We start from the raw sequence: 25,589 nt of genomic DNA on the forward strand, positions 1-25,589 counted from the left end.
ATATGTTCGCTCATCATATTTTCGCGTATCTCGGTGGTACACAAATGCTATTTTCATTACGTTATCAGCTTTTCAGCAAGATTACGCTCATAACGGAAACATATTCGAGTAAAATTGAAAAATCACGATTGAACAACCTTGTCCGTTCGGTTTCAGTTCGGATCGAACGATTTATCGTCTGCTATTTTTTAGGCTCCGAGACAAATCAAACGTTTCGCAGAATTGAACGAGTATCTTCGTGTTTATCTATATATTTACAATTATGCGCATATATTTTTATTCGCGAAGCGTCTCTTAAATCGGAAAATACGCGCGACAATGCCGGCTTGTTAAAAGTTAGATTTTACCGCTCTAGGTAAGAAGAACTTCTCAGACAGAAAAGCTCGAGGATCATTCATTTAGCGGAATAAAGTCCGCGCGTGCGTTGCCGCCCCGGACCGGAGGATCGATTAGTATTCATATTATGCGCGAGATCTTCGTAAAGGAGCTTAAGTCCCGCGCAAATTGAAGAACGTATCTACCAGCCACTTATATTCCTCTGTATCTCATTAAAGCTCCGTAAGCTGCGATCATCCGCGTCAGTCGGACGAGTCTCGCGTGAACTCGCTAACCGGAATATCATTAAAAACTCGCGAGCGCTTGGTAGCGCTGTAAAACTCGAAAATTCGAAGGAACGACGATTCGAAGGATTCGCCAGCACGACACTTTGCGGAGTTTCCTCGATGACAAGGAAAGAATTCGAGTTAAAAGAAAGCCAAAAGTTCGGACGATCGAAAGCTCGCAATTTGCTTGTCGTGTCGCATCATGAGAGGAAGCGTCAACGCCTGCGAGCTATGTGTTCTCGAACACGATGCTCTCTCTCTTTTTCTCCGTCTCTCTAATGGTAAGGTGAATGCCTGTCGTCGCCTGATGACCTGTCATCACCAATTATAACCCATTCAGGCCCGCACTGAGTTAAATTGTCCATAGATCGGACCAGACTGTCCCTTCTCTCCAACCACGTCCGTAGAAACAACGAGCGTGAATCAGCGGCCGCGTGCTCTCCTCTCGTGCCCTCCTCGCATCGCCGGCGTCGCGCCCCCGATAATTCGTCGAATCACCGGCGAAATTGCAGCGGCGCATATAACGCAAACGATATCGCGTGCAACGCATTGCGAAGTGTTGCACTAGTTGCCGTTCCTCGCCGAATGTCGACAATAGCATCCTGATTACGCGCCAGAGTTTGCACAAGTGTCTCTGAAATTCGTTAATCAACAATTCGTAAAAATTCTGTCTACATAGCTCTGTAACTAATAAAAGAATCCGTTAAAAAATGCTAAATTACTTGTGGCAACGAATTCAAAACAAAGGGAAGGGAGCTTTCATTCCTGTCGTGAAATATTCAACGAATCGAGCATTGTCGAGCGATGTTCGATTTATCTAGCAGGTATCGTCTTGCCACATTATTTTTCTTTGTTATTAGAGCTACTTTGTCACGGTATATTCGTTCAATTGTTGTTGATTTTCTGCGCGTCGACAAATACAAAATTAAAACATCGCGATCCTCGTGTACAAGTCGAAAGGGATTTGTGTCTGTTCACGGGGATCTTATTCAATGTCTTGCGTCATCGTCCTATAAAATCGACCGAAAATCTTCGTAAGTCCTATTGTAAGATTAAAGAACAGATAGCGATTGTGGGAAAATAAAAATTTCCTCTTCTCTCGAAACCAGACAGAATTTTTTCCTTTCAGATTAAACTTAAATAAATGCTTTAGTAGGTTCTTGGTCTTCTTCTTTTGTTAAGTACATGCATCAAGAAATATATCTTCACAACATTTTAATGAATGTCGCAAACAATTCTCTCATAATTTTAAGAAGAGATTCTTCAAATTTTTAAGAAATAATGATATCTATTTTAATAAATATCTATTGATCTATAAATAAAATTATAATAAAATTTAATCTTTAAACGTTGAATTGTCTACACAGAAAGAACATTTTTTTTTACTGTATCTAGAAATTTTACTATATAAATATAAAATTGAAAATAATTTTGTTAGCCCATCAAAATAATTGTGTAGGATGTTTAAGTGTTAATAATAGTAATGCTGTAAGAAATTTCACATTGTAGCAACTAGCTTGATCTGACATTCTGTATAATTATTTTGAAGATCCAACAAAAATTCTTTTCGGTTCTATATTTAGTTTAAATTTTCAGCTAAGTACTTTAAAACCCTTCTTTCCGTACTTGAAATTTTCGTAGATCCGGCACTTAAATTTCATGCCTTCGTGCCGCTCTTTTGTTACACGAAGGTTTAATTCTAATGATCCCAGCAGCCGTGTCTGGCAATCTTCCCGTCGGTGTTCCTGGTAATATCCGTAAGTGCATCCCGCGATTTTCTTGCGCGTACCCTTCTTGCCGATGTCTTGTCGCGTCGTGAGAGACGGAGAGAAAGGGATGCCGGGAGAGAGAGGGAGAGATGCGAAAGAAGAACCGGTCGTATATATTTTTAAGACACACCCGAAGACGCGGCGTTAACAAGCAATGACTGCGACGACGAAAACGTAGATGAAGAGAGGCGCATGGTGCGTCAAAGTAGGTGACGTCTAAGGGTAGCGAGGCTGCATCCACTCCATCTAATTGCTACTTTCCATACACGTGTGAATATACATCGTGAAAAATATATTATTTATCACTTGCAATTTATATACAAACACGTGTTTAGCTAAAGACCTAGGAGAGAATAGCAAGTCCGAATACAAGTGAAAAAAAGAAGTATAAATGCAAAAACGTCAGGTGATAAAGACAAAATTTACCATCATACTATCATAAGCAGAAAAGATGAAATAGAAAAGGGAAGAAAATAAACGAATGAAAAGAAACTTAATTCGGTCGATCTTTTTTTCTAGCTGAAAGAGTGCTCTTCCAGTACGATATTTTACCTTCTTTGATACTGAAATTTTAACTCTTTAATTTCCGGTTGTTTCGTTATAATTCCCCTCCTGTTCCAACAAGAGAATTCTATTTAATTCTTTAGAAAAGAAAAAATAAAGAGGAGAATACAGAGGGATTTAAAAGTTTTAGTATCAGGCCATGATTTGACGAATTAAGAATTCAATTTTGCATTGGCCTGGTTCTCCGCCGCGGCTTTTTAATTCGCCTGTTTATTACATTGCCGTTACATGTTTACTCGTCATCGCGACGTCAAAGTTTCGCTGGAAGTCGACGTTACTTGAAAAACAGCCATCGGATTTCTTGAGAAATCGGACCAAAGGCACAAACAAGGTAAAGCCGATCGTCCGATTCGTTTGTTTGTCATATATATAAAATAACCGGCGTTTGTTTGTCAACCGTCGTATACGATTTGGAATTGTGTCGCGAAAAAGAAATTGAAAGAATGAGACAAGAGAGAAAAGATGGATTCTTCAGAACAAGTAGCAGTCACCAAACTTAACAGTTCCATGCTTTTTCTTTTATACTTTTCCCGCCGCCTTCAATGAATATTAAACACAATATTAAAATTTATAATTTATAGGATAAGACTTTGTACTCAATTCTTATCAAAAATTGAATTTATTTTCTCGTCTGCTATTAAATAGATACGTTCTTCATTTTCTTGGCAAATTACTTATATTCAATATTTAGGAAACAATACGTATTTCAAAGACAAACTTTTGAATTAAGATTCACATTTTTTCTTTTTCTAATATTTTAAAATATCATGTTTTTTTTTATAAAAAAATTTAATGTAATTGATATTCAAAACCCACAGGTCAAGATGTTTTTATTATTTTTCGCGACGGTCGTATTCCTTTCTTTTAAATATTTTAAAAATCTCTCACGCACCGCTGACAGTCTCTTACGTTCTTAGTTTGACACCGACATTCTCCATAAAGATAGACGAACGGAGTACCAGAGGGCGAAACGCTCATGCAATGCAGATCGTTAAAGCAACCTCGTCGTGCTGGTGACCTGAATGTGGCTTATGGAGACAAAGCGCAGTAAGGCGACCGGGAAATGGAGGAAACGGTAAAAGAGCCGGCGAGGAAACGCTCACGAGAGAAGCGGGCGCCCATGTTCGTTTCCGTTCTCTCTCTCTCTCTTTCTCTATCTTCGCAATTCGTCTCTTCCGGTTTACGCGCGCGGATCCGCAGCATGTGATGTTATTCTATGTAGGAAAACGTTGATAAACCGAGTTTCCCAGTTTTACCGAATTATGTTTTACTTGACATGCGCCGCTTTGACGACGTGCTATTACAAGTATCTTTTTAGAATGTTAAATAAGAAAGAAAGAGATAATAATTATTAAATAATACGTTATAATCGTTTCCTCTTAATAATTTTACGATAACTAATAATTTGATAAACAAAAAAACTGATGCGATTAAAAACGAGTAACTTTTAATGTTTAATTCACGTAAATTCGATGTAAATGCTTAAAATGCTTAAGATTAGGGCTTCGCATAATCTCAACGATAAATGTGGCCGTTCGCCTTTCGTTTCTCGATTACGTCGAACGCGCGGCGTGATCTTGGTAACTTTAAATAAAACTCGAAGCCGCCGCATTCGGTGTTAAACGCGGCGCTGAACAAGAGTGTGAATGCGCGAAGCCAAGACGAGATAGAAAATAGAATTGACGATAGTTAGTGCCCGCAATGGTGGACGAAGATAGCGGCGAGGATGTACCGACGGGAAGGGAACACGACTCTGATTAGCATACAAACTACGCGCGGCCGTGTCGGTTCTCCTCGTTCTGATTGTGTGCGCAGTGCCGTAGCACTGCCGTCGTTGATTCTCGTGGCGAGAAACTGGATTTGCTGCCACCCCTTTCCACTCCGTAAAAGCAAAATATTATCGTCACGTATATTACATGTAATATTAATAAAATGTTACGCGTAAAAAATAAAATTTTTTGTCGCGTAATGTCTCAAAGTTGCTTCGAGGAATATGAAATTAATACATTACGCATTAATGAATTAGCAACTGTAAATGTCTAAACAATCAACTTGTTATGTGCAAAAGTTAATAAGATATAAAAATGATCAATTAACGGCAATACTTAAGGATTAATAAATTATAATTTAACATTTAATAATCAATAAAGATCTCGTAAAAGAGATTGCCGCCTTAAATTTCAATTACTTAAGGTTTACTCATAAAAAAAGATATATCGAGATTTTAATTATAATTTTTTAAGAAATATATGTTCTAATATAATAAAAGAAAGAAAATATCGAACGTTAAAAAAATCTCCATAAAAAGATTAGAAGTGAATAGCTCTAGAAATAAGTTGTTTCATTTTTTATTTTATAATTATTAAGAATATATAGAAATAAACCTAATAATCATTTTCATATGATTCGTGTACAAGTTTCGCTTCGCGAAAGATTGCTAATTCTAAACTTGGATCGCTTTCACTCAAGCACAGTGGTTCTGCGCCTTATAGGACGAAACATTGGAAGGTTCGCAATAATGTAGAGAACCGACGACTGCGAGGATGCAGAGGAACCACGAGAGCGTGCGAAGCGGCACAGAGAAATGCCGAGAAAAGGAGGCCGATGCCACCCACAAAGTAACGAGCCGCAAGACGCCGCAACACTCGAGACGTCACGCTCGATAATGGACCACAGCTATTACGATAAACGCGAAAACAGAGTCACGATTGTCCCGAATGCCGGAGAAACGCCAACGAAAAATCTTTAGTAACGGAAACTCGAGAACCATATGAGAATGATCATTAGACTCAGTTCTTAATAATTAGGAAAGCCCTAAAAATAGAAGGATACATTTTTACAGCTGCTTACTTTTCGAATCTTTTTATGGAACCTTTATTTAAAAAAAAAAAAGGGAATATATTCGATATTTTTTCTTCTTAATTGTTTCAGAACGCGTCTTTCTAAAAAAAGAAAAAAATATTAAAATTAAAGTCTCGATACCTTTGTTTTTTCGTAAGTGAATTAAATACGATCAAATCCTAACATAAAGATTCACGCTTTACAAGGCCATTTTCTGAGCAACTTATGACCAAAAAGAGGCATCTTGACGCTGTCGCTGTCAGATATCTAATTTTACTGGTGGCCGGTCCTAATTCGCTCTGGCATACGAGTGTCCGGCACGGTCGTACTTATGACAGCCACCCACAAAGCGCGAATATGGGGAACCGGTAACACTTGAGATACTACAGCGGCGTGGTCGCCGATAATGGCCGGACATTACGATAATACGCGCGAAAACAGGGCCGCCGTTGTCGCGACGAGTGCGCCTTTCGAGGGCCGTGCCACAATACGGGGCACTGTGCGCTGCCCCGAAAATTGTCCTCTCGACCGGCGCGGCGGTTTGTAGACCGATGTCGATCGATCATCATGCGAGGCCACGAGAGAGGCGCGCGGATTCGTTGCTCATTAGCGGAGAGTTAATCGCGGGTTGACAGTTCGCCGAGTGATCCGAAGATCGAATGACGCAGACGGTCGGACGGACGGAACCAGTTAGGCGATGTATTTTGAGATTACAGGCGAGGCGTGCTGGGCAAATATTAACCGATATGATTGGACGAACGTCCGTGCCTTCCGTGTCCGTGCACAGGAAATTTCACTAACGTCGCTGACGTTATCTCCGTTCTGCAAATTCCTGCAGGCGCGCAGACCCTTAGGACCCTTTTTGCTCTTACGAAGAATTGCTCGCTCTGTCTACGTCCGTGTATCTTATCCTGCTTAAAGATTAAATGAAGAATGAGGCTCCGTCGTTTGACTCTTATTGGAAGCGAAGAGAATTGAAAAAAAAAAAAAAAACCGACGACCCCGGTTGCTCACGCAAACATGAAAAAAAAACGTGCGGTCTCTCTCGAAGCTGGCGAAAAGGTACGCTATTTGAAAGCGCGCACGAAAGTGCCGCCCGTCGAATTGTCAACCTCCCCGCGTGTCTCCTATTCGTCTTATCGAGCCGCTCCATTTTTTACCGCGCGTCCAATCAACGTACGACAACGGCGCAACGGAGCTTTCGCCCGCGGCTGTGCGCCCGTAAATCTCCCCAAGTAAGCCACCCCCCGGACGTCGGTAAATGTATTTTCCCGTGTCCCGCGGATCCACGAAACCGTGCCGACTAGCATGAGCCACCGTGTCACAAATTACTGGCGCGTTGTTCCGCTGTCGGCGGTACGTAACAGCGCCTGGGCGTACGCCCATTTCAGGAATGGCCTATTTCTGCTTTAATTTAGGACTCGCTGGAATGCCAATTAGGCATGCTGTTCTCTTGTCGAGAGAGTAGCAAAGGTCGAAATGCACGTGAGACAATTTCTAACGTGGCTCGGGCATCACCATATATTTCCAAAGTGTCATGTATTGCAAAAGGAAGAAAAGTGCGCTCCAATTTCTAAAATTTTCAAAGGAATGAGGCGAATCCCATGGCTGAAAGAATGGAAACGTAATGTATAGGTGCGAATTTCTAAAATTTCTAGAGAAACGGTCGAAAAGTTCTCGGCCACCGCTGTGTGCTCTAAATAAATTACCTACTGCGGCTGCTTGTAGATCAGCACACGGTACTGCGAGCAAGAACCGGCGTTGTCGGCGGCAGACTGTAGTGGTGAAACTAGATGAGAAGAGGGGTGCGAGAGAGAGAGAGAGAGAGAGAGAGAGAGAAAGAGAGAGAGGCTTTGTTTTTGGCTAATTTAGGACCCATTAGTGCGACGACGTCGCCCTATTTCCTTCCTCGCTGCTTGTATCTCAAGATGGCACGGATAAAAATTCCAGGCGAAATTTCAAATGGAGATATAACCGTGGCGCTTTACTTATTATGCAACGTCATCTCCGCTAATTGTTATATATAACGATATTACGCGCGGTCGCGTATCTTTTTTTTTCGCAAAAGCGCAAGATGGCATCCTCGTTAATTATGAAGTCATCATCTAATCTCACCGCGACCTAGATCTCGGTGCACGATATGAGAACCAGAGCCACAGGCTGTCGGAAACACGGTTAGGTATTAATTAAAGTGGCAGGCTTTCTCAGGTCGCGTCTTCAGGTGCTCCATTTTCGGGTAATTTAGGATGCGCTTAAGAGCAACACTCTCATCTGCGTTCCCTCGATCGCTTCGCTCGTCCGTCAGGAGACCAAGAAAGTTGCATAATCGTATTATAAAAACTCGTTCGACAGCACAAGTGCGCTGTGCGTAATCGTGTGAACATTCCGTGGGAATTATTTAAGTTCCTTGAGCCCGATTTCATATACATTTTTACAAATATTCGTTTTCCCTCGTTAGCTCGACGTGAATTTATTTTATTCGCATACAAAGAATGCACATTTACTCTGATCTTTCCAACGATAAGTGCAAAAATTGCAAAATTGCACATTCTAATAAATCTCAAATAATGTCATTTTTTTTTTCTGACAGAGCAAATCTATTCTTAAAGGAAACAGAGACTTCACTAAATCTTAGAATACCGATAGCTGACATTTTGACCATCGACTACGGTGTTCGTGAAGTAACATTTCCCGGGTAGACCTATATGGCTCCCCCTTGGTGCGGCTCACCGCGCCATAGATCATCGCCCGGTACGAGGAGGCAGACAGAGCAAGCAACCGGGGCGCCGTCGGGAACAAACCGACGGACGCTCAAATGCTCGTTTCCTCGTTTCCTCGCTGGTTGTTCTATTTTTGGTTAAATCTGGAGCAATCGGTAACGCTCTCTCCCACATTCAACAAGACCTCGCACTTATTCTCGCCCCATGTGGCCGTCCCTTTCCGTTTTCCTTGAATTGTGCAAGAGTCCGAGGGTGGTCTGTGATCTCGATCCCTTGAAATGCGGATGCATACTAAACGACCTCGGACTTCGAAAACACAAGGCTACACGACGTCCCGGCGTGAGTGAAACTGGCGTTTTATTTATTGCGAGGAACGACCGTCGCGAATGACCTCACAAGTCACTTTTACCGTATTACGTTATATTTGACGGTGCATCATATCGTATGACCGTAAGAAAAATAACGGTAGGAGAAAATCTACTTACTTCCAGAAGACGACGGACACAATCGCGGCCATCAGCAGAAGGACCACCGCACAGGTGATGATTAGGGCAGTGCTCTGCAACGACGGGTTTGTGTGGTAGGAGGCGTCGATCATCTGAAAATCATTAGAGAATCATTAGAGCATATTATCATACGGATATCTATATCTATTTTGTGAAAACATCGATATATTATTATATAACTATTTGCGCAGATAAAGAGAGCGAGCGAGAAAGAGAGAGAGAGAGAGAACATGCAGATAATTCTGATTATTATTGTGCGAATATATCCCACAATGTGGCACGGGAATTCATTGAATCCATTACCAAAATATAGTAATATTAAATTACATTACGCGAGCACAAATTCTATTCTCATCATTAGAACGAAATAACAATTTCATCCAATGGAATCACAGAATATAGTCGTGAGAATGATTCCACGCTGAGTTCCTAAAATTCCCCCGAGTCCGAAAATTTTACTCCTACTTTTGATCTCAATTAGACTCCTTTCACGCCTATTTAGATACTTCAAACACTCAAACCTCTTTCGATACTATTCAATACCTACTGACTATAATAGAGTCTGTGAAAAGTTTTATATACACAAGAGGTTTTGCCGAAAACCTTTTTTAACTTCAAAATAAGAAATCTTTCGATAACTACCATTTTAAGGTGGTCACAAAGGATTTCGATTCCCATGATAATAACCTATTGTAATCCTCTAGAATCTACATGCGTCCTAAAACCAAGGTTGAAAGTCGGAGAAAAATTTCAATTCGGATCAATTCGACGCGTTACTGCACACCGCGATAATTAACAAGGATTAAATCGCGAACTGAATGTCAATTTTATCGTTTGTGGAACGGATTTCGACCCTTGAGGGCAATCGAAGGAAACCGGTTCGTGTCGGCGGTGACCGATAATGAGATCGCGGATATAAATTTCCTCATTTTCTCACAGAAGAGAGTTGCAAAAACGACGGTCGCGCGGCATGGCATTATGCGACGCCGCCGTGTTATTACGGCGGCCGTCGCGAGCGCGATAATACCGGAAGAGGCGAATTAATCGCCGTGGGGAAACAGCTTCATTCGTTCATTCCGACAGACTTAATCGAGACAGCGCGCAGCTTTGTGCTGCCATCGTCGTGAAGACGCGCTTTTACGCCTGAACGTGAAGGGAAACCCGCGCGTTAGGCGCCGTTTTGCGCGGCAACGTGAATTGCTACTCACACACCTTCGCTTTTATATTTCCTATTTTGTTCCCATACACACAGCATTATTTATCGCTGTCCCTTTATTTGTGGCATTTAATATTTAAAGCGTATTAAAGAGTGCTTGGTCGTAGTTAAGCCAAGCGTTAAGCCATATCTATGCTGCATTTGCAACAAAAATGAATGATGCTGCTTCTACCGGGAAATATTTGCTCGATTTGTGAGCTAATTTTGTAGCCACGGCCAGATATTAAAGTAATTCCTCCAAGATTTGTTCATTTATAATTAACGCGAAGCATTTTGCAGAGTGTGCATAACGAACGAGCTAGATAGTTCAATAGAAACCCGAAAGCGGTTTTAATCAAGACCTCCTCAGCAATTCAGAAATTAATTTTTCCCGGAGTTTTATAAGGAATTGATAATTTAAAAATTCATTCCTCTCGTAAGAAGACTTTTGAATTTGATATTGTTTTCTTTACGGATAATCTCGTTTGAGTCAATTGTGATGAAAAAGTAGATTGCGAAAGGCTGATCCGAAGGATCAATCCCTCATATCGATACTACCGTGAAATATCATCGCGACCCTCATTTACGTCTCCACGCAGGGAGGTCTGAAAGGTAAGGAAGGAGGGGGGGGAGGGAGAAGGGGGTACGAGGTGGAGAATTTCGCGGCCAAAATTCTTCATTTCTCGAACTAGATATACTCGACGTTATATCGACGACGGCGGTGCAGCGCGGAACGTCGGAAATTCGTATCGGAATCTCCAGTCCCCTCGCCATTGTGACTGGATTCTTCATAAGAGGCACGTAGTACGTCCGGGAAGTGCCCGAGCACACGTGCCGGGGGGGGGGGGGGGGGTAAGAAAAGGAAAGGGAGCGCGTTGAGGGAAAGGGAAGAGGGAGAGAAGGAAAAGAAGCCTCCTTTCCACAACGCGTTACGTGGTCCGCTTGCGAAAAAGGGAAAGTGATTTTCGCAGAAAAAGGATGGGGATTCTCGGGCCTGAAAGGTACTTCCGATCAGTCAGATCGGATCCGCCCCCGTTCCTATTCTCGGCCCTTCGGCGTATCGACCGAGGAGCATTGTAAGAGCGAGATTCTCATTTACCTGGGCGACACTCTGAAAGAGGGTGCACGGATGCCGGATTGGTCGGGGGGGTTGGTTAAATACGTGTTGATAAGGTTCAGACTAAAGAGAAACGCGCGGCACAATACACGTTGCGGAATGTGATAGATATCACGCTACACGGAGCGTCATCAAGGAAGGCGATATTTATCAAAGATCACGTAATAGAAGGCAACTTCCCTCATCCCGAGGGATCGTGTTGTCCTTGAAAACATTTTCTCTGCTCGACTGGAAGTTTCGTCAGGTCCATAAAACTCATTCGTAACATTAGAGTTCGCCAAGATGAACATATTCAATGCGAGGTTGAATGATGAATGAACGAGCCTGAGTGATGAAAGGGCGCTTAATTATTTCTTGACAGGCAGCGGAAGTCAAGGCTGAGTTTGATCCTTCGGTGAAGTTGACGCATCGCAAATAATTCGTGATACAATAAAGAGTCGGGCTGTTACAGCTAATTGAAAATTGACAAAAAGAATTTCTCTTTATTTCGGGATCAATATTTAACGATACGAATGGTTAGGAAAATTTCCAGAGATTTATCCTTTCAAACAAGTAAATGCCTTTAATACACTTTCCCTGAGTAATAAAAAAAAAATTTCGGATTATCTCCGTCTACTCCTTCTGATATTAAATAATTGAAGCGTCGTAATGGCCAGCCGAGTGGTCGGCTTTTAATCGTCGCCAGCCGATATATTTACCGTGTAAAGGTTTAATTTACCACGGCAACACGAGCGTATCTCGTCTTGTGAAAGGCGCGATGAGGAATACACGAGCGATGAGATACATTGTACGGTGTGCTATTTGGCAGCGGGCCAAGCACAGCAGCATTTATCAAAGCTTCTGTAAGCACGTATATAATACACATGCCACCTACACGGCAGCGATTGCGGAAGCGCGGGCGTGTTGGTGACTCTTTACTTCCACAACATCTTTGCCCTTTGTCTTTCTTTCCTTTTCTTGCGAAATTTTAATTAAAATTTGAATTGGCATCGAAATTTGCCCGCTTATGGAGCGTACTTTACGCTCGCGTTTAAAATTTTATCGTCTTATTGTTGTTGTTCGTTTCTCAGTGCGATGTGTATCGCTTGCCCGTCTTTAAATGTCACCTGATTTTACGCTACGCGTTAATTTTGATATTAGAAAATTACAACATAATCGTTTATAATTATAATTATTCTCAATAATCACTAATTACATATTTAATTTAATAATTCTAAGTTACTTATTATTCTACGAAAGAAGATTTCTCTCTTTTGTTCTACACATCTCTCGTAATGCAGCGTGCATCTACCCATTTACCTGTCTATAGATCTATCTATCTGTCTGTCTGTCTGTCTATTCATCTTTTCCCTTTTTTTTTCGCTCGCTCTTTCTCTTCCTCTCTCTCTTTCCCCCTTAACGTCATCATCCGAAAGTAGCTCGTCCTCTCCTGATCCGCTTCGTCCTCCGCGCGGTGGCTCATCGCTCATCATTACCAGGATATTAATGGCGCTGGCTAATGGATTCAGTTGAGAGACCAGCGTCAGTAAGAGAATCCCCCTTCCTCTAAGTGATCACCTCTCTTCATCTTTCCCTTCCCCGTTTTCCTGGCGCGGTAGAATTTGGAAAATATATACCGATAGAGCTTGCCGTGATGTATAATGTCGTTCTCACCAGAAAATATGGGAAAGATAAATAAGAGAGACAAAATTCGAGCTCGAATTCTTGAAAATTGAGAGCGGAGGGATTTGTACGTGAGAGGCAATGGAAAAGAGTGGGTAAGAGCGCAGTGGAAAAGTCACCGAATATCACTCTACCGTTGCCGAAGAGAAAGCGGATAGCGCGATGCACCGTGTCAGTGACGCACAATGCGGTTGCACTTGCATGCGGTTCGCCACGACACTCCGTGCCGCCCACGCGGTAATACGCGCGCGAGGATGAATAATAATTTGGATACGTTTTTGGTGTATCACGTTATCACAGGGACGCTCGCGAGATTAAACGGAGCAATTATCAAATAATTCGCTCACGTTACATTATAAATTAAATTGTGCTCATATGCACCTCTCGATCACGTCACAGAAATTAATTTTATAATTTTTTTTTTTTTAATACAAATGGATCTTTTCGACAGCGCAAATCGATCTGCTTGTTGTCCAAAGTAGATTTTACGAATAGTGACGAGGGACATTTATTACTCTAGGAGCTTCGAATTTTCGTATCCAAAGACCGGCGTACGTATTTCCTGCGGTCATGCCGCGGACGCAGTTTCGGAAAAGAGCAACACCGTGCCCCTGCAGCCGGGCAGCGCATACACGAGCTGCCGGATTTACGCGGCGGAACATGGGGTGAATCGAAGCCCGAGAGTAACCCGATGCCAGATCCAATTAATGGGCTCCTTGTGGACAGCCGCGCGCGCGTAGCGCAATGAACGTAACAACGATCGTAATCGAACGGAACTGCATCGTAAGGGAGGGTGAAAGTTCTCTGATTGCGGAAGCGGATAGCGGGAAGGGACACGCGAGACGGTAGGCTTCGCATTTCTCTATAGGTTAATTTGTCCTTTTTTTTTTCGTGTACGTGATTTTGGGACGAATCGACTTCTCCTTATTTCGTCAAGAAAGATTATTAGGAAAGTTCGTTTTTTATATCCTTTATAAGTAATACTTTATAAAATTAATTAATTATTTATATCCGATATACTTTATAAAATTAACAACAAGGTGCAAATTAAGCGGCGGCGATATTCTGCAATCGCGACAAGATAACAAGAGGGTTTGATGCTAAGGAATTCGAAAGGGTTTTTTATCTCTCTCATTCAACTTATGAAGGCAGCTTGGACCATCTGCGAAATGTCGCACGTGTATTTTTGTGCAGTGCACCATCGGACGTGAAGGTTGAGAGATAGCGTTCTCCGATTGGGCAACAATATATCAATTAAACGGAGTCTGTTCGACGCGCGCACGCACACAGGAGCGTGCAGCACTGCGGAATGGCGCGGGGATCGATCGATCCTCGTTCGAGGATTCCCTCCGCTGTCGTGCACGGGAGCAGGGAAGCGATAACATCGCGGGATTGTTTATGGATCGGTGAGCGGCTACTGTTCTTCGGCGCCGCCGGTCGCCTATCGCGCTCCGGCCAGCTAGGCGGTGTGTGCATTATTGGATAGACGTCATCTGCTCCCGTTGAAATTGCCCGTCTCGTGGAATAGAAAAAAAAAAAAAAAAAAAAGAAAGGCAGAAAAAAAGGAACGTTTTCGACGGTTCGTTCGTCGCGCGCGCGAGCGCGCTATTCGCTCGCCGATGCGTAATTCGCAGTAAGCTCATGCGAATGTAAAAATGTTTCTGCAGCGTGACGTAACGCCCAATTAATCTTGAGTTCCTCACGTAATCTAATTATTTTCGCTGAAGCAGAAAACTATCGATTTGTCGCATAGTGGAGGATTTTGAGATATTGGACATTTCTGAGTCAATATTCTCCGATTCGTATTTAACATCAAAATTTATGATATTTTAAACATACAATTACTATAAATATTTGTTTTCAATACTTGTACATTAACAAATTATCTATAATTGTTCAATTAGTGCGTGCACTAAAGTCAATCATTAAAATCAATAGGCACACTTAAAATTTAATTTTTGCCCGGGTTTTTCCGATATTCCCACACTGTGTGTCAAAACATCTGAAAGACAAATATCCCGCTTAAAAGGTGACTGAAATTTACTTTGATTGGACTATCGCAACATTACGATTACTCGTACATTATTCTATTAGAAAACGATATTAATGGCAAGAGATTGCAAGAGCGCTTGCCTTGTTAGGAACTGAAGATAATCTTCGCTTTTCAGACAACGTTCCCTCCAGAGGCTTGTACACACAATCGTTACCCTAATCGACTGCCGCGGGGGCGAATACAAGCATACGAATGCAGCAGTATCTGAAGGCCGATCTTGTTGGTGGACCTCGCTTGCATTACCGAATGAGTTTCGGAACTCCCCCCCCTCTCGTTCCCCAACCTTTCGATCCGCGCGCTACTGCGAAGGTATCGTTCGGCATTTTGATCAGGCGACGTTCCGACGTTAATTAACGTGTTGTCGTTAACGAAGTTCATGCGATCGCGGATGGAAAAAAAAGAAGGGGGAGGGAAGGGTGAAAGACACGAGAGAGAAAGAGTGATTAGCGGAGAGAGCGGCCGGGTTAGGGTTGAATGGGAAAACCGGAAAAAGAAAGCTTCCCTACGGACTGAATGCAATCGATATCACGTAATGCGATCTCGCGGCCTGAGTGCAGGGAAACATGTATACATATTATATTACCGACGGTATATGATTCCGAGTACGTATATACACATATACGTACGTGTGTGTGCACGAATAATACACGTTGCGTTATGAATTGAATATTTTTGGGGGCTTCAGAAAGAAAGAAAGAGGAGGAGAAGGGGGAGCCGCGATGTTCTTTATAGATAATATCTTTTGTTTCGCTACTCGGAATGCTTGTTAATAAAAATGGCAAATTGCATCTATAAGAATACTGATTATCTTACTAGAGGAAGAAAGAGAGAAATAGAGAGGAGGAGCGTGATAAAACTGCTTGCTTACGCTTTTTCTCTTTTTTTTTCTTCTTTCTCTTTGAAGTTTTTTTTTATATATTAAAGGCACGCAGGGAAAGGTACATAAGAAATTTACGATAGAATTACGAAGACGTTAAAGGACATAGGTTAGAAAGACACTGGTAAAAAAAGAAAGTGTTTAACTTTAAATTCATATTGTATATCGCATTCCAACATTCTAGTTTAATAATGTGATGATGATAGTTATGTATATATGGTCGTTACATTAAACAATGATACTGAAATAACAATAATGTTCTAACAATGTCCCGCTGCAATTATAATGTCCGTAGTATATTATTGATTCAGATATTCATCCCCCGTGATTCAATTGCAAGCGACCCCCGCAAAGTTCATACGCACGTAGGCGTATCCGCGTCTGACGCACGATACGCAAACGAGCGTACACGCGAGACGTTAAATTCAGTGGCACGGCATTAGCATAAACCGCGGGGGGCAACAATAGCGGGAGATGAGACTACGAGACAGATAGAAATGCACAAGGGAAAAGGGTGGCGGAATGTCGGGGTTGAATCGAAAATCATCTCGTTGATTTAGCTGTTTCCCTCCCCCTCCTCTATCTCTCTCTCTCTCTCTTTCTCTGTCTCACACACATACACACACACACACATACGTACACATTTTCTTTTTTTGCATGCTCGATGCTTCTCAATCATATCTCTGCTTTCTATCTTTTCTCCAGCCGTTTTCGATATATCGTCGACATGGCACCCCGCATATCACTAATTTTCGCTTAAAATTATTTCTCATTATTTCACTAATTTATTTCCTTAAAAACAATTGTTTTTTTTTTTAATTTAGAAGATTACATCTAGAACGTTATTAGGAATAGAAATAATCTTAACCTACGTTATCTTCTTGTGCTTTTCTATTTTCTTTTCTGCTCTTTGCTGACGCCCGTTTTATCGTAATTGGTTCACGATAGTTTAGGACACGTTAATTACGAATTTGTTCAGGGATTTGCATGCGTTACTCTAGCGCCGGAAGGATAGAGAGAATTCATGTGTCCACATGTATGTATAACGATTCATTACGGGACCTTGCCGTTCACGCAATCAACGATTCAATCGAGATCACGATCTATATGCATGTATATCTCAACGTGTGTCACTGATTACATTTCATAAAGTCGATAATTATATATGTTTCTTCCATTTAATCCTCATTTTCTATTCAATTTAATAATGTATGTATTTGTAATCGTTATAATTGCAACTCGAAAGACACAAGATCGCTCAGAGATTTTATAATTATTATTGTCACGCATGTAATTGACAATTTTGAAATGCAAGAAATTTATATCAGCGTATCAAGTGTAACAAAACTGTAAATAAGAATTTATATGCTTGGTAACGGATCAAATATATACCTACAGCTCTTTTACTAACTTATAATTCTCTTTAGCTCGTTGAAGTTTCTTTTGTACGGCGAATATATCACCATCGTGTTCTTTGACAAAGTTACTTTTTTGTTCCCTGAACACTTTATATCCGACTGAAAATAGGACACGAAAAGGAAGAAATGAAAAAAAATTTGAAAATTGCAATCAGCAGGCGACGTCGGGACGCATAAAATTGTAACGTGTGCTGAATGCGGGTTTAGAATTTCCGTGGAAGCGATACGGTTTTCGCGGTATCGGGCTCTTTGAGAGGCCGGTCGTAAGCTCGGTTAAGCTCTGTTAAGCACATGCCGGTTCGCCATAGTCGCGATAATTTCCATGCCGGACGTATCAGCAACGGAGGCCGAGCATAACAGCGCTGTCTGGACGGCCGAATTTTGTCGATGGCGATCGAGCTAATGCGCCGGAACGCGCGCGATCGAGACCAATGGCAACCAATAAAACGGATGCTGGCCGGCCGTGACGTTCCTTTGCAACACGATCGGAAATGGATTCCCCGATGTATGATGCAATGCGTACTATCGAAATCCTGCGACACGAAGCAAGGAATACGCGGTTGATATCAGCAAACAGCTGCATGACAATTCCTCTTATGTACCGCCATGCCAAAATCTTTCTACAAAGATTAGTGAATTGATTTCCACGGTTTGATAATTTAGAAATTCGTCGTTTAATCATTATTCCTTTTTAATTGGAGAAAATAATGAGAAAAGAAAAATAATTCAGAAACAAAGTAAATGCATATTAATTTTGGGAACAGACTGATTAGTCTACACCAAAATACACAAACAATTGTACTGCGTTATTATAAGTGTGAATAATTAAATTATTTATTAAATGTTTAATCATTTCTAGGTGATAAATATCAATGTATTACTATATTATTGCGATTATCAATATCGGATCAGAAATAAATCGTGTTAATCTTTTAAGCGAAAAGATTTTAATTAGCGTGCTGGAATCTAAAGAAGTAAACTCTCAATATCCGTGGGGAATAAATATCCTTCTTGTGCGCGATCGGAGGGACACGAGAAGAAGATAACGAAAGCGGCTACTCTGCTATCAACAACGTTCAGACTCTCTCGGGAAGCTGAGCTTCACGGGAGCACTCTTCCGGAGAGAACCGTCTTAAAGCGCGCGTGCAACTTGATAAGCGAAGGATAAAATTAATTCGCCCACGGAGCGAATCGAATCGCGCGTAGCAATCCCGTGGAAAAGCTGGATGCCGGTGCGCGGCTCCGTTAAACGAATGACACAGATTTTTCCGCGTAAAAGCGAACCCGCGTTCCCCGTCTCCGGATTTCAACAAACGAGATCGCGGATCTCCAAGTCGCCCCCTCTCCCCCCCCCCGTAACTCGATCAATCGCATCGCTCGGTCGCTTGCAACCGGCCGCCCTCGCCCGATCGAATCGATCGAGTCGCGAGGATCGCCTCGAGAAGTGCGGAAAAGGAGCAAGGAAACGAGATGCGGTTGAACTCGAACGTCGCCGTCCCTCGAGCCCCTCCTTCACGAAGGAGTGGTAGTACTTCGATCTCTTTCCGGAGAGAATCTTGACGTTTTCATACATGAATTATTTCGTTCAAAAGGAAGAAGGGGCATAGAAATTAAATGGGCGATTCTTATACAAAAAAGTTCCAAGTTAAAGACGCAATGGAAATGATCACGCCTTGGGAAACGAGATAATTTTATTTTAATGGCGGCTAATATTTGTACTCATTAAATTAATAAGCGTATCAAATACCCGTAGCCGGGCTTCAATATGTCACGTAACGCCTTTAGCACACATCTTTGCTTCCGTGCACGAATAAACCCTATTGAATCTTTACATAGACCAAGTTACCAGCTCGAGAACGCATTTTTGCCGCAGGGGTCCTCGTCCTTCGGGGTGCCCTAAGGAGAGATAAAAGATGGAAAAGGGAGGAAAAGGTCTTCAGAAACGTGATGAGCTCCATGACGAAATTGGCAGGGAAACGCGCCTGGTCCGGCCTGGTGCACGTACAACGAATCAGTCATTTCTATGAAATGGGACGCGAAGAAAGGGAAGGGAAAGGGGAGAAGGGAAGGATGCGAAAAGTGATAACGGACAACGGGATGGCGCGAGAGAGTAGCGATTAGTCCCGAAAGTTTCCCGGCAACGAGATCTCTCTCTCTCTCCGACCGACGACGATGATGAGGAGGAGACGGAGGAACTTTCCCCTCGCGTTAGGAAGGTGTGCGGTTTCTCGACGCGGTTTCCCCTTAACGCGTCCCGGTGGGCCCGTCTAATTCATGCGTAAGTGGATAACTCGAGTTAGCTCGGTGCTTAACGTGAATCATCGGCAACTTTTCTCGATTACGATCGACGGCGACCGCTAAATTTCATCTAAAAATCGGACGTTTCTTTTCGCTCTTTCGCACGTTTCAAACTCAAAGATAAAATCACCATCGCAATAGGAATTACTGGACAATTACCTCTGGTCAATTGCCAAATTACTTAGGTTTCTGTAATACCTCGGTATACACGCAGATAGCTTGAGAATAAGATTTGTCAAATTTTTTATTCGCTTAGAGCTATCTCGAAAGATTTCGGAAGAAATTTCTTCTTACGCAGGACGACGAATGTGTAACGAGCTGCCGTACAGAAGGAGTCGAGACGGAAGGAACTCTCCGCGCGATCTTTATTCCCTTCGGACGGTAAATCCTACATCGTGTCGAAGCCCGACAGAATGGCGGATCCTTCCAATTTCTGGCCGAACGTGCCGATTTCGGCGCGCGTTTTATCGCCGGGATCCGTCGTAGAATGAAAATCCGGCGGCAGGGAGGCGAGAGAAAAAAAAAAGCAGGAAGGAGGGAGATGATATCGGGACGGTCTCGTCCTCTTCCGGATGAAGGTGAAAGGTGTTTCCCTCGGGTTCATAGATTACTCCTCTAGTATCCTAAAGCTTCACAGACTGGCGAAATTCCTACATTGTCAAAAGTAAAGCTTTTCCTTGACATTTTATAAATAAATGATTGATGTCAAATAAAAAGATAAAATAAAATTCAATCGGGATTATGCTGGGAAAAATTGCGAAAGGAGATTAGATTATCGAGACCTTACAGAGTTCAATATTAAACGCTTTGAAAGAATTCTACGTTCTCTGTACCAATTTTCGACAAAAAATTCGTCTTTAAAAATCATTAGAATCCAAAGAAATTTAAAGAACGTTTATCATTCCTCTTCGATTATTCTGCAATATTAATATTGTCTTAAGAGATGAGATGACGATAATTCCAAGGACACTTGGGAATATTTTTAGAGCCGATCCCGAATCTTATGCCTCGAGAGTGGCACCTTAATTCTGGCCGCGGGGTTAAGAACGGAGTACGCTGCGCCGAAGAGTGGTGGATCACGTCCCTCTCTGTCGTCCCTAATGATCCCTTTGGCGGCTTCTCGGATGTCGCGTGGATGCCAAAGAGGATTCGTGCAAAAGGAATCCGAGCGAGGACTCGCCTTGAGAGGAGAGAAAGAAGGGGGGGGGGGAAAAAGAAAAAGGCCAAGAGAGGATCCCTCACCGCGCACCGCCTTTTCCTTCCTCGGATTACATTTATTATCGAGGGACGCCCACCGACGGCCCACGCGCTCTGGCCTCCAGTGGTTCGATGAAAAGTTCCTTATCCGCGATCCGAGGTGTCGGTCGCGAATAACGCGCGTAATTAATGCGACGTGATACGTGCGAGCGTGGGCGCCGAACGGGGATGCATATTAGTCAGCCGATCCGCTCGCTTGCTCGCAGCATAACCGCATGCGAAATGGCAAATAGCATGTGTAGATAATCTCCTGAAGATATGAATATCGATGGGGTTATTTTTGTCGTTGCCTTCCAGCTGAAAGTTCCAATCCGGTTCGAAAGTTCCATTATCCCGAGGCGATAAAAACTCGCGATGAAAGCTGCATGGAGGATATTACTCTAGTTTCTATACTTACTACAAAATAATAACGTCACCGACCGTCGAAAGCGACTTCTCGGATATCAAATGATGCGCAATTCTATCTGTTTTCGAGTGTCATAAAAATTCTTTAAGAACGGACGTCCACTCGAGATGGAACGAATCCTTGATCAATGCGAAAATTCGATTTCCCCTCGATCGTACGTCTGCGATACGTAATGTCTACCATCCTACGGATTTTAAGGGGTGAATATCACAGCACCCTTCGCTTCCTAATGATGCCTTTGACGGCCGCTCAGGTATCACTGAAGGAAAGGGTAGCATCTATGAATCACTCCCCTTTAATTCCACGAGATTCCCTTTATGTTGCCGTTCTAAAAAAAAAAAAATCTTTTTTTCTCCAAGAAATAAAAGCGCGGAGTATTCTTTAAAATCCAGGTATCAATTTCTTAAATTGTTTCAAATAATTTTACTTCTTCAATATAGATATTTGATATTTTACAAATAATAATATCAATATTATTTTCACCAAAATAGAAATATTAATATATTTCCAAGATAATTTCACAATTCTTTCATGCCGTATGCAGCATGTGATGAGTAAAAAAGAGAGGGATATCACTCGACCACCTACATGCGTAATTCGATCTGGACGAGCTGATGCGATTGATTTACATTAAGTTCGACGTCATGCAAATCATCCCACTCTGCATTTGCAATCACTGGACCAAAGCGTCATTTGCCGTGATTCTAATGATATCCGGCGCCGTGAAAGCCAGACTAATCCCATCGAAGAATTTTACGATGATTCACGCTCGGCATGAAACAGCGCGTACGTCCCTTTTCTCTCATCCATTTCCCCTCTTTTCGTCTTTATTAAATTACTTTTGCTATTTTGCTCGATTTTAACAATGTTTATCAGAACTTTTGTTCACATATTGCGCCACACAATAAGAACAGTTTTGTTAAGGTAAGTATGTAAAAATTTAGATGGATACTTTGAAAATAATTTTGTTATATTATTACAATAATTATATCGACGTTTTTTTTCAAGCTTGTTACTAAAATGTTAAAACTTTTTGCAGCATTTCATGTCTAAGCATTATTTAATGATGTAACAAAATTATTTTCAAATCTACGTCTACAGCTAAACTTTTAAATATTTCAGCAAAACCGTTCTTTCTGTACACGTATTTCTTGGGTATCGCTTTTCTACAACAAATTCGGGGGAATTATTCTAGCTGTTTTCTTTTCCTTCCCTCTTTCGAGGGTTAGTGTAATAAATTTCAAAGTCGATTTATCGCGAAAATTCGCGAAAGAATCGGCCAAGGAGAACACGCGGAGGAAGTCCCCAGCGGTGTCCTCCGCTTCGCGGAGGAGGCTCTCGCGGTTTTAATTCTAATCCTACGTGAACAATGTTACCGGCTTTAATGTTCGTTACGCGTAACACGTAATTTTATAACGCTGAGCGCAAAGAAGAAGGAGGAAGAGGAGGACTCGCGCTCGCACGGGGAGGATGGAGCACATTTGTCTTCGCCCGCCGAAACCTCGCACCTGAGAGTGCCGGGGTCTTAACGCGAGTTACTGCTCGATCGGTTATACGGGCCACTAACCCACTGCCAGGGAATTCCACGGTGTCGCTTTTAGTCGCGGATCCTGCGCACAGGGATAACGGAATGATAGGAACGGAAGAATAATGATCCTCGTGCGATTCTCGTACCGAACGCTTCGCGTTGGCCGACCCGATTTAGGCCGCCATTCTCCCCACGGATATAAGCTTCTATTTGCTAAGATGCTAAATATATCTCACAAATTTCTCATAAACAAAGTGAAATATATAATTCCCATTTGAATAATTATAAGCCCTATCTTAAAAATTAAGTTTTCTTGAGTTTTACGTATTAATTTATTCTCTCTTTCGTGACGGAAATTAAATTATTAAACTAATTAAAAAGGAGCAGCTAAACTCGTACAGCATAATTATATACACGCAGGCGTGATGCATCGGGGACCGCAGTTGTCCGCAGAGAACGTGCAAAAGTATTTTATAGTTCACGCTGCAGTGCACTGAGTTGTGTTTTATGCTAACCACCGCGGAAGATATATTTTTGCGGCGAGAAGCATCATCGATAGGGAGGGGGGTAAAAGAGAGAGATAGAGAGAGAGAGAGTGAGAAAGAGGGGGGAGGGAAGGGGTGCAAAGGACGATATATAATTTCCCCTTTGGTTTCACCGTGGTAGCGGAAAGGGGATCGAGTGCAGGATGCGGCATTAGAGAGATGCATTTGTCTTCGCTTCCTGAAACGCACCTGGGAGTACTGCCGCTCGTTATCAGACCGCGATTGATTGCAATCCAGTAACCTAGTGAGGCGTGCTAGTTGCTCGTTACAATCGCGGCAAAATGTGTTGAGTCTACGGTGCATTACGTAGCATAATACAAACAATAATAGTATTATCCACGATTCAGTACTACGTGCATTTCTAGCGTCGAATTCCCCTTGGAGTCTTATTATATAATAATACAGCACGTTTAACCAAATGTGGCGTTAAAATTTTCACTGTATTTTATCACGTATTGTAATTCAATTGCTTTTATTTTTACGTTTCATCTTTATACACGTTTGTAAATTGATACAAAATTACACCGCGGACGGAAACGTTCGAAGTAAAAAAAAAAAATACAATTTTTAATTTCTCGAAATTAAAAATTATTACTGAATCATGAACGTTCCATGCCAGGCTGTCAATCACATCTACTGAGAGCGACAAACCGACAGCGTAAAAACCGTACAACCTCATTAAACCGGCGAAACTGTGCAATTACCGGTTTCGATTCTCTCGTCGGAATTGAATGGTGGCGAGATATAATTAATGATAAGGCTGACGTCAATGTTGACATAATGATATCATTTAATACGGTATTACAGCGTTCACGGCACATTTTTCACCATGGATACAAATTGATTTACGGGGAGCTATTCATTTATGCGCCCGTAAATATTGCGCGAAGGCAAATTGGAAAATATTACAGTCACCTAATTCTATGCGCGCTCGTGCGCGGTCCCGCGCGACGTAACGAATTTTTCAAAATGAGAATTTCATTTCGCATTTATTTCTTTTACGCGGAGCGCCGCTTCACCGGCCGACGCGAGATTCAATCTTTCGTACTGCATTTCGCCGTGTCAATGGCACACTTTCCCCGCGCAAATTTTTTTTAATTTCCTGCCTCGTCAGCTTTGTTCCGCGACGGAATCACGCCTTCGTTCTTCGTAATCATTCAATTTATCTGCACGCCGAAAACTGGGTCAAGAACAACTGCATATATAATTTTAAAAAAATTTATTCGTAAAAAAAGAAAAAGAATGAAGATCAAAATAGGAATCTTCTCAAAAGCAAGGTTTGTAGTCTCAGAAAAATAATATCTACGTTGGATCGAAAAAAAAAAAATTGTAAGAATATCTTTCTTTTAAATTATATTGATTTTACATATCCGTTTTTGTATTACACTGATTACGTAATTATTACGCTGTCGGTTTGTCGCTCTCAATAGATGTGATTGACATAATTGATTGATTCGCGTTTGACTGTCAAATATTTAGACAAATGTCATATTTTTCTTAAAATACTCGGTTTATCGTTTTTCTGTTTTATTTCAAATCTCATATATATTTCCATCATTTCTCTCTTTCTCTCTCTCTCTCTCCTAACGCCTATCTAATAATTTGCTGAAAGGCCTCGCCAGTCAGCGTCACTATCCCGTGGTCGATACAGTTTTACCACGCGTAACTTAGCGAAAGAGCGAGCAGACAGGGGGGGACGAGAAAAAGGGGTGAATCGCTCGTTTCGCGCTGCGCGCTTGGCGAAGCGCGACGTACTGGGATTCGTTCCGTTTCAAATATCAAAAACAATTCGCCACCCGGAGAGGACCGTCGCCGCCACGCGACCGGGAAGGGTTGACGGAGGCTTTACCGTGCAACTTCCGCCGTCGAGGGAGGGATGGGACGGATTTTAGGACTGCGGACTACGAGTAATACGAGGGGGCGATCGTCCTCTCGGACGGAACGGCGACGGATATTAAAGCGCGTGCGGAACGCTGCTCTTTATGTCATTAAATACACCCACGCAGCCCCCACGTCATGCCCGTCGCGTCCGATTGTCGTTCTGCGGGGGTGCGAATCGCCCCTGCGGTGCGGCGCGTTCAGGAGGAAAGTATTGCGGTTTACAATTGATTTCGAGAAGTGACGAGCGACAGGAAGATTTCAGTTAATTATTAACTGCGTTCGTCTACATATATATATATATATATATATATATATATATATATATGCAGTGAACAGTGGACGTTTTAATT

The 25,589-nt window shown here is 42.2% G+C and overlaps 1 protein-coding gene across 9 annotated transcripts in view; it reads right to left on the reverse strand.

The window, feature by feature from the left end:
- Positions 1 to 25,589, reverse strand: part of LOC105832186 — a 546,626-nt gene that overhangs the window by 38,021 nt on the left and 483,016 nt on the right. For all 9 annotated transcript variants that reach the window (XM_036293132.1, XM_036293122.1, XM_036293121.1 and 6 more), the window contains one exon: positions 8,982 to 9,094. In XM_036293132.1, coding sequence (XP_036149025.1) covers positions 8,982 to 9,094 — 113 coding nt within the window. The remainder of the gene's footprint in view (positions 1 to 8,981; positions 9,095 to 25,589) is intronic.

Source organism: Monomorium pharaonis, chromosome 1, assembly GCF_013373865.1.
Source record: "Monomorium pharaonis isolate MP-MQ-018 chromosome 1, ASM1337386v2, whole genome shotgun sequence".
Taxonomy (NCBI): domain Eukaryota; kingdom Metazoa; phylum Arthropoda; class Insecta; order Hymenoptera; family Formicidae; genus Monomorium; species Monomorium pharaonis.